Source organism: Dipodomys merriami, unplaced genomic scaffold (genome assembly GCF_024711535.1).
Source record: "Dipodomys merriami isolate MVZ:Mamm:240054 unplaced genomic scaffold, mDipMer1.0.p SCAF_30, whole genome shotgun sequence".
NCBI classification, from domain to species: Eukaryota; Metazoa; Chordata; class Mammalia; order Rodentia; family Heteromyidae; genus Dipodomys; species Dipodomys merriami.
Window position 1 is genome coordinate 7,279,900 of NW_027204493.1, and position 12,745 is coordinate 7,292,644.

The window sequence follows — 12,745 nt, forward strand, 5'->3', positions numbered from 1 at the left end:
TGCACGTGGAGTATCTAGGCTGGCGTGGCACACTGGTGCCACGGTACTGGGCAGATCGGAGTGTAGGAGAATCAGTGTGGGTGGTGACTCTGCTCACGTTAAACATTTCTTCGCAGTCATCCGCATCTTCATTATCCCATATCATGGCCCTCAGCAGCTTTCCTAGAGCATCCATGGATCTTTCGTATAGAAACTGAAAGCAGAGGTGAGTGAGTGTGAGTCCCCGGCCGTCAGGGGACAGTCCCCACCGCAGCTTTCCACTCTGTGCTCACTGCCACATACGTTAATGTGCTCCTTGTCCTTGTCTGTCTCACCCTCGCTTGTGAGCTTTTCCAGAGGTGGGAGTGGCAGGAGTCGTCGGATATTCTCTTCAAGGATATGAAGATGGCCCTTCAATGAGAGCCGAGGTTTCAGTTTGCTGGAAGGAGAACCACACAGAGAAATGGATATTGTTTGCATCCAGAAACACCCATTAAAATGATCGAGATCTGTGAATTGGTGGGTTCTCTCCCCCCCCTTTGCCCATCTCAGGGCTTGAATTTAGGGCCTGGATGCCGTTCCTCAGCCTGTTTGTGTTCAAGGTTAGTGCTCTACCGCTGCAGCCACAGCTCCACTTCTGTTTCATTTTATTTTTTTTTCTGACTAGTTTATTGGAGATGAGAGTCTCATGGACTTTCTTGCCCAGGCTGGCTTTGCACTGTGATCCTCAGACCTCAGCCTCCTGAGTAGCTATGATTACAGGCAAGAGCTACTGGTGCTGGGCGTGAATTGACTCAATATGGGAAAAGTCTGTTGAATTTTCTGAAAGGTTAGGATGTTGACAGAGGTGGTAACAAGTGCAGGAGAGATTGGGACATAAAGTCATGTCTTGGTGAGTATAGTCAGTATATCTCAGTACTAAGTTATTAGAGGAATGAACAATTATTTATTTTGCATTTTTAACACTGCATTATATGATCTGTAATAACATTATTGATTCATTTTTCTCCAGAAAGGGGGGCAGAGAGAGAGAGAGAGAGAGAGAGAGAGAGAGAGAGAGAGAGAGAGAGAGAGAGAGAGAGAGAGAGAGAGAGAGAGAGAGAGAGAGAGAGAAAGAGAGAGAGAGAGAGATCTCCAAATTAGAAGCTTCAATTAGATCTCTCTATACTTTAAGATTTTTTTTAATCAGTTACATATGTCCTCTTGCTTTCTATATGCTGCCACAGGTAAGATAAGTTCTTAGATTCTTATAGGTTCATCAATGAATAATGTATGTGAATCTTTTTAATTTTTATTATTTTATTTTATTTATTATTTTTTATTTTATTGCTGGTCCTGGAGCTTGAACTCAGGGCTTGAGTGCTGTTCCTGAGCTTCTTTTTGCTCAAGGCACAGCACCATATTCAGTTTTCTGGTAGTTACTCGGAGATAGCAGTCTCAGGGACTTTCTTCCCTGGTATGGCTTTGAACCATGATTCTCAGATCTCAGCCTCTTGAGTTGTTAGGATTACAAGTGTGAGCCACTGGCATCTGGCTAGAATCTGTTTTTCTTCTTTCATACATTTATATAAACATCATGGGGGTCAGAACAAAACTTAACACAACTTAAAAAAAGGCAAATTCTCAATAAACATAAAAACTTCCCTTTGTTATTAAATAAAATGTAAATTAAGATAATAAGATACCAAGTTAGTAAACAAACAAGAAATGATGATAATCTTAAGGCAACATGAAAGCTTCTCAGAGAGGATTAAAATTCAATTTAGCTAGGAAAGCTCTATTTAGATTATTCTTGTCTTTATTATCTGCAGCAGCCAACTTTTTAAAAGACAACTTTTAATGGCATATATAACATGCATATATTTCTGCTTGGCAACACGTCTTCATAGTCTAACCTGGGGCTGGGTAGTTGGCTCAGAGGTAGAGTGCTTGCCTCGCATGCATGAGGCCCTGGGTTGATTCCTCAGCACCACATAACCAGGAAAGGCTGGAAAGGCACTGTGGCTCAAGTGGTAGAGTGCTAGCCTTGAATTGAAGAGCTCAGGGACAGTGGTCAGGCCCAGAGTTCAAGCTCCATGACTAGCAAAAACACTGCCCCCTCTCCCCCCGCCAAATAGTCTAACCTAGTTTACCATTATTTTGTCTTCAAGATTTGTTTAAAGTGGGGCCTTATAGGTCATATCTGTAATTCTAACTAATCAAGAAGATGAGATTTGAAGCTTGAGGTTCAAAGACAGCTCAGGCAGACATGCCTAAGACTTATCTTCAATTAATGAGCAAAACACTGGCTTGGAGGTGGGTCTCAAGTTGTAGAACACCAGCAATGAGCAAAAATGCTGAGCTCAAAAATGCTGAATTCAAGGCCCTGAGTTCAAGCTTCAGTACCAGCACAAAAAAATAAACAAAAAATACATTTGTTTTAATCCCTGATAATACAAATCAAAATGACACTGAGATTTCATTTCACTCAGTAAAAATGACTATTATCAAGAATATAGGAAACACACATCAAAACAACACTGCGATTCCATCTCAGTTCGAATGGTCATCATCAAGCATACAATGACAGATGATGGCATGGAGCTGTGCAAAAAGGAACTCTAATGCACTGTTGTGAGAATGTGAATTTGTTTAACCACTCTGGGAAGCACTGTGGAGATTCCTCAACAAAAACTTAACATAGGGAAGAGGGGAGGGAAGGGATGGTAGGGGGAAAACAAAGGAGGAGGTAACAATGCTCACTACAAATTGTACTCATTACCCTACTCATGTAACTGTAACCCCTCTATACAACTTTTAAAGTATATATATATATATATATATATATATATATATGTGTATGTGTATGTGTGTGTGTGTGTGTGTGTGTGTGTGTGTGTGTGTGTGTGTGTGTGTGTGTGTGTGTGTGTGTGTGTGTAAACTTAACATAGTATTACCCTATGATCCAGTAATTTCACTCTTTGGCATTTTTTTTTATGAAAAATTACAAGCTAGGATAGATTACAAACTAGGATACAGTAAAGCCATCTGCACAACCATGTTTATTGCAGCATTATTCACCACAGCCCAGGCCAGATGCCATAAATGTACAATGAATCAAGAAAATGCACACACATACAATGAAATTTTACTCATCCACTAGGAAGAATGAAAGTATATCATTTGCAAAGAAATGGAATGACCTGGTCAAAAGATGCATGTTTCCTTTCATATGTAGAAACTAGAACTAATTTTTAAATTGTAAGAAAACACATGTTGTATGCAAGTATACACACACGTATTAGCTGAAATATGGTATTTTCAGGGGGAAAGTCAAATGATGTAATTCCTTAGAAAGGCTAACTCATAAACTAACAAAATGAATACCAGGAAATATATATTCAAAAGGTTGGGGTCAAGAGGAGAAGATAAACAAATGAAGAGAGGAAGAGGGAGAGAATCCAATCATAAAATTCAGTACACATCCTACAAAACTAAGAAAACTAAGGGAAGAGGTGGGGTTGGAAGGGAAGGGGTAAAAGGATGCAAAGGAGTGACACTGGTCAAGATGCGTTGTGTTCATACACTGATTTGTTGAATAGTAACAACATTGTATAACTACTTAAAGATAAAGAAAATGTAATTAAAGTAAAAAGAATACAAACAACAAGTGCTGGTGATGTTCAGAAAAAAGAACCTTTATACACTGTTGGTGGGAATGCAAATTAGTACCATCACCACGGAAATCTGTATAGAGGTTCTTCAAACAACTGAAATTAGAACTACCATGTAATGCAGTGATTACTTTTCATGTACCCACAGAAAGGTAAGTTATGATCACAGAGACACTTGTACATCCATACATTTTGCTGCACTATTCACTATGCACTATCCAAACATTGGAATCAACTTAATGCTCTTTGATAAATGCATGAAGAAAATGTGGTACATATATACAATGGAGTATTAGTTATCCATAACAAGGAATAAAATTTTATCACTTGAATGAAAAAGGAGGAAACTGGAGGTAATGATGGTTAAGGCGAAAGAATCAGGTTTAGAAGGACAAAGGTTGAACATTTGCTCTCATATTTAATATTGGGATCTAAATACATATTTATATGTACACATATAATTGTTAGACTGTGTTGAGGGGTAAATGGGGGTGTGAAAGGGACTGAGAATGACGGGGGGAGTTAATAATGTCAAATTAAGAAAAATGTTTTGACTGAGAGTTCTACAGATACCAAAAATACAAACAACAAAAGCAAATCTAGGTGAATGAAACAACATCAAATGTAAAAACTTGTAACTTATGTAAAACCTATTGAATGAGAGATATATTTGTAAACATGCCTCTAACAAGGGGTTAAGCTCTAAAATATGTGAGGAATTACTGTATCTCAACAATAACAAACAAATCTTGATTTTAAAAATGGACAAAGGACTTAGACATTTTTCTTTGTTCTCTCTCTCTCTCTCTCTCTCTCTCTCTCTCTCTCTCTCTCTCTCTCTCTCTCTCTCTCTCTCTCTCTCTGTCTCTCTTTCTTTCTTTCCTTTGTTGATCGTAGTGCTTGAACTCTAGGCCTGGGTGCTGTCCCTCAGCTCTTCAGCTCAAGGCTAGCACTCTACCACTTGAGCCTCAGAGCCACTTCTGGTTTTCTGGTGGTTTATTGGAGATAAGAGTTTCATGGGGTTTCCTTCCCAGGCTGGTTTTGAACCATGATCTTCAGATTTCAGCCTCCTGAGTGCCTAGGATTACAGGCATGAGCCACCCACACCTGGCTTAAAAGTAGTTTGTTTTTTGCCAGTCCTGGGGCTTAAACTCAGCCTGGGAACTGTCCCTGAGCTTTTTTTTGCTCAAGACTATCACCCTACCACTTGAGCCACAGTGCTACTTACAGCTTTTTCTGTTTATGTGGTACTGAGGAACTGAACCCAGGGCTTCATGGACTTAGACATTTTTCTAAAGAAGATACAAAAATGGCCAAGAAATATGTGAAATAATCCCTAATATGAAATATTAGGAAAGTGTCAGTCAAAATAAGATACTATCTCATTTTGTGACTACTTCTAAAGAAAGCATAAACTAACAAGTGTTGGTAAAGCTATGGAGAAATTTGAATTCTTGTGCCATGTTGGAGAAAGTAGAAAATTATGCTGTTGTCATGGAACACAGTGTGATATTTCCTCAAAAAATTAAATAAAATAACTATATATTCCAGCCATCCTACTCCTAGGTATATGCCTAAAGGCTGAAAAGCAGGGTCATGAAGAGATATTTTCACATCCATGCTTATAGCAGCATTATTCACTAGACCTTAATAGGTGGAAGAAATCCATGTATTCACCAACAGATGAGTAAATAATGAAATGTGGTCTGTGCATAAAATGAAATGTTCTTCAGCCTACTAAAGGCATGAAATTTTGATCTGTGATGCTACACTATGGGCGAATCTTAAGGACATGATTTGAAGTAAAAATTGGGGCACATACAAATACTGTATGATTTCATGCATACGAGCTGCCTAGATTAGACAGAAATGCAATAGTGGTTTCTAGTATCTGTGGGGAGCAGAGAATGAAGAGTCATTGCTCAATGGATATAGTTTCAATCACACAAGATTAGAAGAGTTCTGGAGATTTCTTACATAATAGTGTGAATCATGTGGTTGTCCTTAATGCTACTCAAGTATACAACTAAAGATGACTAAGATGATCAGTTTATGTTGTTTATCACAACTAAACACAAACAGACATTTTAAGATGAAAGACATGATGATGTTCCCGGAGAATCAATGATCGTAGGGGAGCACATGGCGTGAAGAGAAAATCAACAGCTTGACAACTTCTGTAGAGTACAAACTTACTTAAAATTTCCCTGAAGGCCAAACTCTAGGAAATCTCTTCTTGCATAGGAATTTCAGTCTCCTAGTCTCAACAAATCTGGGTCCTCTGATTAGTTCCTTGTTCCTACCAGTCATGGAATAACCAACTCAGCCAGGGTGTCAACTCTTCGACCCTATCAATGAAGTACGTTTATTTTGGAAGGTACATCGAAGTCAGTAGACAGTTCTGCCAGCGGTTCCATGGGAGGGGGAGGGAAATCCTTTATGTCTATAACCACCCCGCCAAGGTTCTCTCTACCTTAAATATCTGATGGCGATTAAGGCTTTCCATCGAACAGGGCTAGCTAAGGAATCCAGGGGCTCATCCTTTATCAAGTTCTGCAACACAAACAAGGAAGTGAACCATTTTAGGCCCATTTTAGGAAGCCTCAGGGGAGTTCCCAGGCATACCTCCCAGCTTCCTGAGCCCTTGTATACCTGGGTCAGAAGGAAGGCAGAAATCTGTTCTAGGGAACTGCTGAGTTTTACTGACTTAACAGTTGGCATGTTCAGGCCCTTGCCCTTTCCTTCTCTGCCCACTCACCAGCATGTAGTCAAGCAGCATCTCCTTGTAGGAAAACTGGAAATTGTTATCCTCAGCATCTTGGATGGCAATGCCAATCTCAGTGATACTTCTTGTGAAACTCATGTGCAGGTCCATGTCCTAAAGCAAAACGAGTCACAGTGCAAGCCATGTTCTGAGGCACCACAGCTGGGTCTTTAAATGTGTGACCTAAGGTTGAAACACGCACCCGAACAGGAGTAGGAATCTTTGTTCCCTTTGCCATCCATATCCTAGCCTAGGATCTAAGTTGCAGGGAGATTGAGAAATAAAGGTCATCCACTTCTACTGTCCTCAACTATTGAAGTTTCTCCTGAGGAATGACTTTTCAAGAAATTTTAAAAACCATAATAGAAAACAGTTCACAATTCCTTCAAGGATCCAATGTATAATTAAAATAAATGTTTAATGTTAATATTGCTCAGTGTAATGCAGTTTTCTATCTATCTATCTATCTATCTATCTATCTATCTATCTATCTATCTATCTATCTATCTATCTCTCTCTCTCTCTCTCTCTCTCTCTCTCTCTCTCTCTCTCTCTGTCTATCTAGATGTATCTATCTATCTTTAAATAGTTACTTTATTTTGTTAATTTTTTTTTGCTAGGGTGGGGGTGTGTGTGGCTAAAATGGTAGAATCTAACCATTTATCTGCCATCCATCTACCAATCTACCAATCTACCCATCATCTATTATCTATCATCTATTACCCAGCATCTGTCTGTCTGTCTACTGACTTATCTACTTTAGCATCATCTATCATCACATACCTTATTCATCACAGACATGCCCAGAACCTGAAAAATTAAAAGCAAAAGCAAATCAAATACTCAGAGAGCAGCAGTCAAAGATACCCACAGCCCCCAATGTTCCACCCCTTAAGCTGAAGGATTGTCTGGCTTGGAGTCTTGCTCAGGCAGGTGTGAGGGCCATTTTCTTTCCCAATTTTAAAGTGAGAAATCATCTCACTGGCTGTTAAGTCATGAGCAAGCTACAGAAGGCAGGATAAAGACAGCAAACTTGCAATCAGGTCTGAGAGGTTGATAGTTTGGAATTAAAAGGTGAAAATGCTCTTGGAGGAGGGGAGGAGAGGGCACTGAAAAATTGTAAAAGTGCAAAGTCTTACAGGGCAGCTTTGCCTGACTGGTCAGATTTGCAGTGATGCTGGTGTTAAAAACAAACATGATACATTAAATATAACCTGAGTGATGTAATTCAGTCAATGTCTCTTGCATATTGGTTTGCGTGCAGTTTTCTCCACAAGAAGACCGCATGAAGCCAAAATGCACACCGTGGAGAGCTGCCAACTACCTTTGTTTGCTGTGCTGTGAGACACTTCCTTCAAATCTGGCATTGAAATATCTCTAGGAGTTTGTAATTTTTCAATATTTGTAGCTGATTTCAGGCATTTTAAGGCAGAGTCTATAGTTTTTGGATTCTATATTTTTATTTTATTTTTTATTTTTTATTTTTTTTTGGTCTGGTCGTGGTACCTGTACTCTGGGCCTGGGCACTGTCCCCCAGCTCTTCAGCTCAAGGTTAGCACTCTACCACTTGAGCCACAGCGCCACTTCCGGCTTTTTTCTTATGTGGTGCTGAGGAATCGAACCCAGGGCCTCAGGCATGAAGGCAAGCACTCTACCACTGAGCCACCTTCCCAGCCCTTTATTTTATTTTATGTAATTATTTTATACAAGGTCTTTCTTTGTAGCCCAGACTGGCTTCAAAGACTCAGGCCTCTTGCCTTAGTCCCCTGAGAAATGGGATTGCGGGTGTGTGTCAGCATCCTTGACTGTATTAACTTATTATTTACAAATAACTTTCCTACCTTTTAAAAAATGTGTCTGTGATAGAGGTTGTTGTGATTCAAGTCCATTTCCCACATAATTCCTGAATGTTTTCCTGTATTACCTGTGCCACCTCTTGTGTGACAGAACTTACTATATCCTCAGTGTATACCCCATTATCTTAATCATCTTGATCTCTCCTCTCATCATAGATGAGAACTGACAATAGCTACGTGGGACATCAGCATCAGCTCCTCAGTGAAGGAGGCTTGGTCACTGGCCTGGCCACACTGACTCCATTTCATCCTCCTTGGCTCTAGTTTTCCTGGCTAACTTCCTTCTCCCCTCCCCCCTCTCCCATAACTCTTGTTCTTCTAGAGTTACTTTGGATTCCCAATAATGATGAGGCAATCAATAAATATCTTTCTGACAAGGATCTGAAAGTATCCCCAGGCAGCACTGAGCCACGTGTGACAGATGACCCCAGGATGAGGTCACCCCCCAAAATGGGAGTAACTGCCTATGGTTGTGAGATTATACCCCAAAGCAGGAGTAATCCTCTCATGGGAGCCAGACTGGCCTCTCAAATGGTGGCAGCCAGGACGACTCCAGATCCCCTTAAAGACCCAGAGCTGTTCTGTCAGCCATGCTCTCTCCAACCTTCTCCTTTGCTTTCCCCTCCTATAACCTTTCAAGGGTCCTGCCAGTCCCTTGAAGACAGAATGAGGTCCACTGAAAACTCCTTTATCTGTTCTTTGTGACATAGCTAGGTCGATTACATCTCCTTTCTCTGCCCTCCACCACTACAATGTCTTTTATTGTCCTCTGGGATAGAAGGCTCAGCCAAGTCCATTGGGACACTTGCAGCTGGGGCTCTGACCCTAAACCTACAGTTTTTAGGCCTCTCTATTTCTAACAGGCTCTCCCAGGTAATTCTCATGAAATAAAGGTTTGGAGATCCTTCCATTACTGAATGCTGGTATATAGGGTTTCATGGGCTCACCATCATGTACACATATGAATAAATACCAGTGGCACTTATGGGTCAAAAATGTGGCTTGTGGGGACATAGAAGACACACAGCAGAAGATGAGGGGCCTCAGGCACAGATCCTAACGCAGAGGCACTGAAGAGCAGAAGCCCACATATCTCTAAGCAGGAACAGTTCTGAACACCTAACACTTTACCACCATTTCCATCCTTCCTGAGACCTACGTACTCACTTTCCATCCACTCTGGGAAGCTGTATTTAAATTTCATCCCTGGTGAATCTTAGTAGGTCATTCTGACAGTTATCTACAGAAGTAGCTTTGAATTGACAGTCTGTATGAAGCAGTTCATTTACAAAAACCACAAAAAATGTGTTGGGGAATGGGACAAAGTTGAAGGGGTGAGTTTGAATGCTGGTTTCTCTGGGGATGGTATATGCTGGGCATGTTTGAAAGGTATAAGGACATTCATGGTTTCTGGGGGTGAATGTGGAGGGAAAATACTATACAGCATGAGATGGACTGAGTAGATGATGCATGACATAACCTATTCACTTAAACAATACACATAGGGTGCACTGCTCTGAATGATTTATACATGTTATCATGTAACAGGTTGTTTGGCCTGTTAGCACTGGTTAACACTTCTGGGACTACCATAGGGAAGTAATAAGCCAGTTGCTCAAAGTAATACAGGAGTAATTATTTTAATGTCAAACAAGTCTGAGATCACCATGGGTACAACTGGTCAGGGAAGGCATGTGGAAGTGTACAACATGAACTGCCCAAGGCCCTTGGAGAGAAAAACAAAATACCTGACTCTATCGAATAATAGAATAATATTTTTTTTGTGTTCTCATCTCCTAAACATATCTGATCTTTTATTTTCTTCTTCCCTCCCTCCCTGTCTTCCTTCCTTCCTTCCTTCCTTCCCTCCCTCCCTTCCTCCCTCCCTCCTTCCTTCCTTTGTTCGTTTGTTCCTTCCTTCCTCCTTTTCTTTTTCTCTCTCTCTTTCTTTTTCCTTCTGCTTGTATCTTTTCAGCTGAAAGATTCTAATGATTCCCACGAGTTGATCCTCAGCAAGGTTTGTAATCCCAATCTAGAAATCAAGGCAGCCCTGTGACAGGTGTTACCTGAGAACACTGGCTATACAGAAACAGGATTTGGGCCATGATGTCTTGGTCAAGCCTGGTGAGAAGTTGTAGCTTGGGAGCATGAAGGGCTACGGCTCCATAGATCACTATGAGGTCAATCTTGGTCAGAGTCCTTTTACCAGAAAAAATGCCCTGAAGATCAGGGAAAGGGAGATATAAAGATGTGATTTAAGGAGTTTCTTCTGTTCTCATATTTTTTCCCCCCTAAGTCTATGGATCACTACAGGAGCTAAGAAACTGGACACGCAATGATTGAAAACGAGTCTAACATTGGCATACTTTTGCTCATACAAATGCAGACAACCAGAACTATCATGAGACTCACCGGTTTGTGTTAGAGAGAGCACATGGAGAGTAGAAGACGTGTCTGCTAATTATTTACTCAACGGATCCCTCCTTCCCATGGGGGGAAGCAGAGCAAACATAATCATAGCCACCAGTGAGGCCTAAAACAGCTGCTGGCAGGACAAATGCAGGCATACACAGAGCTCGTTAGGAGCTTCCAGGTCAGCACTTGAGACGGAAGTGCAGCGGGCCTGGATCTTGCTGGTGGGCATGTGGGGCCTGAGTTTGGAGAGTTCTGACCTAGAATGTAGACCTGGGGGCTGAAGTGAGAATAATATAGAAAAGGAAAGGAATGACACAGGAGGGGTGAACTTGATCACAAGCCATTACATACATGCTGCAATGGTCACCCCAAAGGTCCTTTGCACAGTTATAAGGACAATTTTCTTTTTAAAAGAAATGTGCAGATACAATACACCTGGAAGAAATTGGTATTGCTCGTCATTTTAGTGACCAAGAACTTTAGAGAAGATTATTCTTTTTACCTTACATCGATTTAAAAAAAACTTCTCCTCCTCTTGGAATGTTTTAAGTACTTTTAGGACAATGTCCAGATGGTTCTCAGCACAATATCCTAAAACAGATGTTGTTCCCTGAAGGCAGAGAAGGAATAAGGTTTTGAGTTTTCATTCATCAGTTTACTTTCCATTCATTCATTCATTTGGCAAGTATATAGGGGATATCTATTCTGTGTTCTTCTAGTGTTGGGGATACAGTGGAGAATGTGTATGTAGGGGATATCTATTGTGTTCTTCTTGGTGTCGGGGATACAGTGGAGAATAAAGCTCTGTCCGTGTGAGGCAAACTGACAAGGGAACTGGTACCAGAGCAATAGGAAAGTGAAACAAGGCACCACAAACATCAGTACGCTCGTCAATAAATTGCATGCCAGATGGTGATTAGAAAAGCAGAAAAATGGAAGTGAGGGCTGGGCGACATTTCAATGTACACATGGTAGCCCATGATGGGAACATAAACAGGGTGACACCAAGCAGCAGAAGCCTAAAGTAACCAAGCAGGTGAGCCGTTGGACTGGTTGTCAGTGTGGGACATCCAAGAACTTATGTTAAAGGAATAAAGCATGCTATGGGTACAAGTATAACTTTGTCTCTTAGATACAGAACTAAAAGTCTAACAAAGATGGGAAAATTGTGCTAAGAGCAATAGATGATAATCTCTGAGGATGAGAAAAGAAATTCTAGCAATAGAGAAGCCGTTTTCAAAGTTCAATGATGTCTAATGGCTTCTCCTGTGTAACATAGAAGAAAGAACTCTAACCCTCGCAGAATTTCTGAGGAGAGATGTTTAACACACTATCTTTAGCCCAGGTTAGTTAGGAAATGAGTAAATGGATTCATCACTTAGGCTGAATGACAGTGGCTTGGTTTCAAAGTTACTGTCATCTTGTAAAGTCAATGATTTTGATGGCCACAGTCATGCCCCACACACATACAAAAGATGTTCTTGTGAAGTAAGGAAGTTTGAAATTCATTTTCCAAAATTTCCTACAGACTCAAATAAAAAAAATTGAGCATTGGCATTTAAATAGCAAAACCTCATTCTTCTAAAGATACTCTTTTGGAGTATCATGAATTCATTAACAAATAACTCTGGTTATAAGTAAGACGTTATCATCAGACCTGTCACAGGTTTTGTAGTTAGGATTAATGGTCATTATCTTAAGAAAAATCGAGGGCAGGGGTTCTCACCTGTCTTTGGTCCCCCAGCTGGCTTGGAGAAACCAGAAATTCCTTAATCTGTGAGCTTACAAAATTTGTATCTTGGCAGGAGGCTAAGGTGGTTCCCAAGGCTTTCCAAAGGAATTTCTGGAACACAGAAGTTGAACAGCAAAGGTTTGAATGATTGGATTTTTGTGGAAAGAGTTAAAGCAGTGGTCAAGAGGAAACACATTGGCTTTGACTGGGAACTGCTTAATAGTCATGTGTGTCTGCATATTATCCCTTCCGGAAAGGGGCTCCTGCCCCAGGCTCTGTCTTCTACCTGTGCTCCTCTCTACTCCTCAGTCCCTGCCAGCACAGAGACTCTCACTCCATACTGCAA

The 12,745-nt window shown here is 40.7% G+C and overlaps 1 protein-coding gene across 3 annotated transcripts in view; it reads right to left on the minus strand.

Moving 5' to 3' along the window:
- The window catches only part of Mroh2b (maestro heat like repeat family member 2B), a 67,652-nt gene that overhangs the window by 18,213 nt on the left and 36,694 nt on the right, over positions 1–12,745 (minus strand). For all 3 annotated transcript variants that reach the window (XM_070041103.1, XM_070041102.1, XM_070041104.1), the window contains 8 exons: positions 12,394–12,510; positions 11,170–11,277; positions 10,319–10,471; positions 7,180–7,206; positions 6,391–6,510; positions 6,106–6,185; positions 283–418; positions 98–193 (listed from right to left, as the gene is read on the minus strand). In XM_070041103.1, coding sequence (XP_069897204.1) covers positions 98–193; positions 283–418; positions 6,106–6,185; positions 6,391–6,510; positions 7,180–7,206; positions 10,319–10,471; positions 11,170–11,277; positions 12,394–12,510 — 837 coding nt within the window. The remainder of the gene's footprint in view (positions 1–97; positions 194–282; positions 419–6,105; positions 6,186–6,390; positions 6,511–7,179; positions 7,207–10,318; positions 10,472–11,169; positions 11,278–12,393; positions 12,511–12,745) is intronic.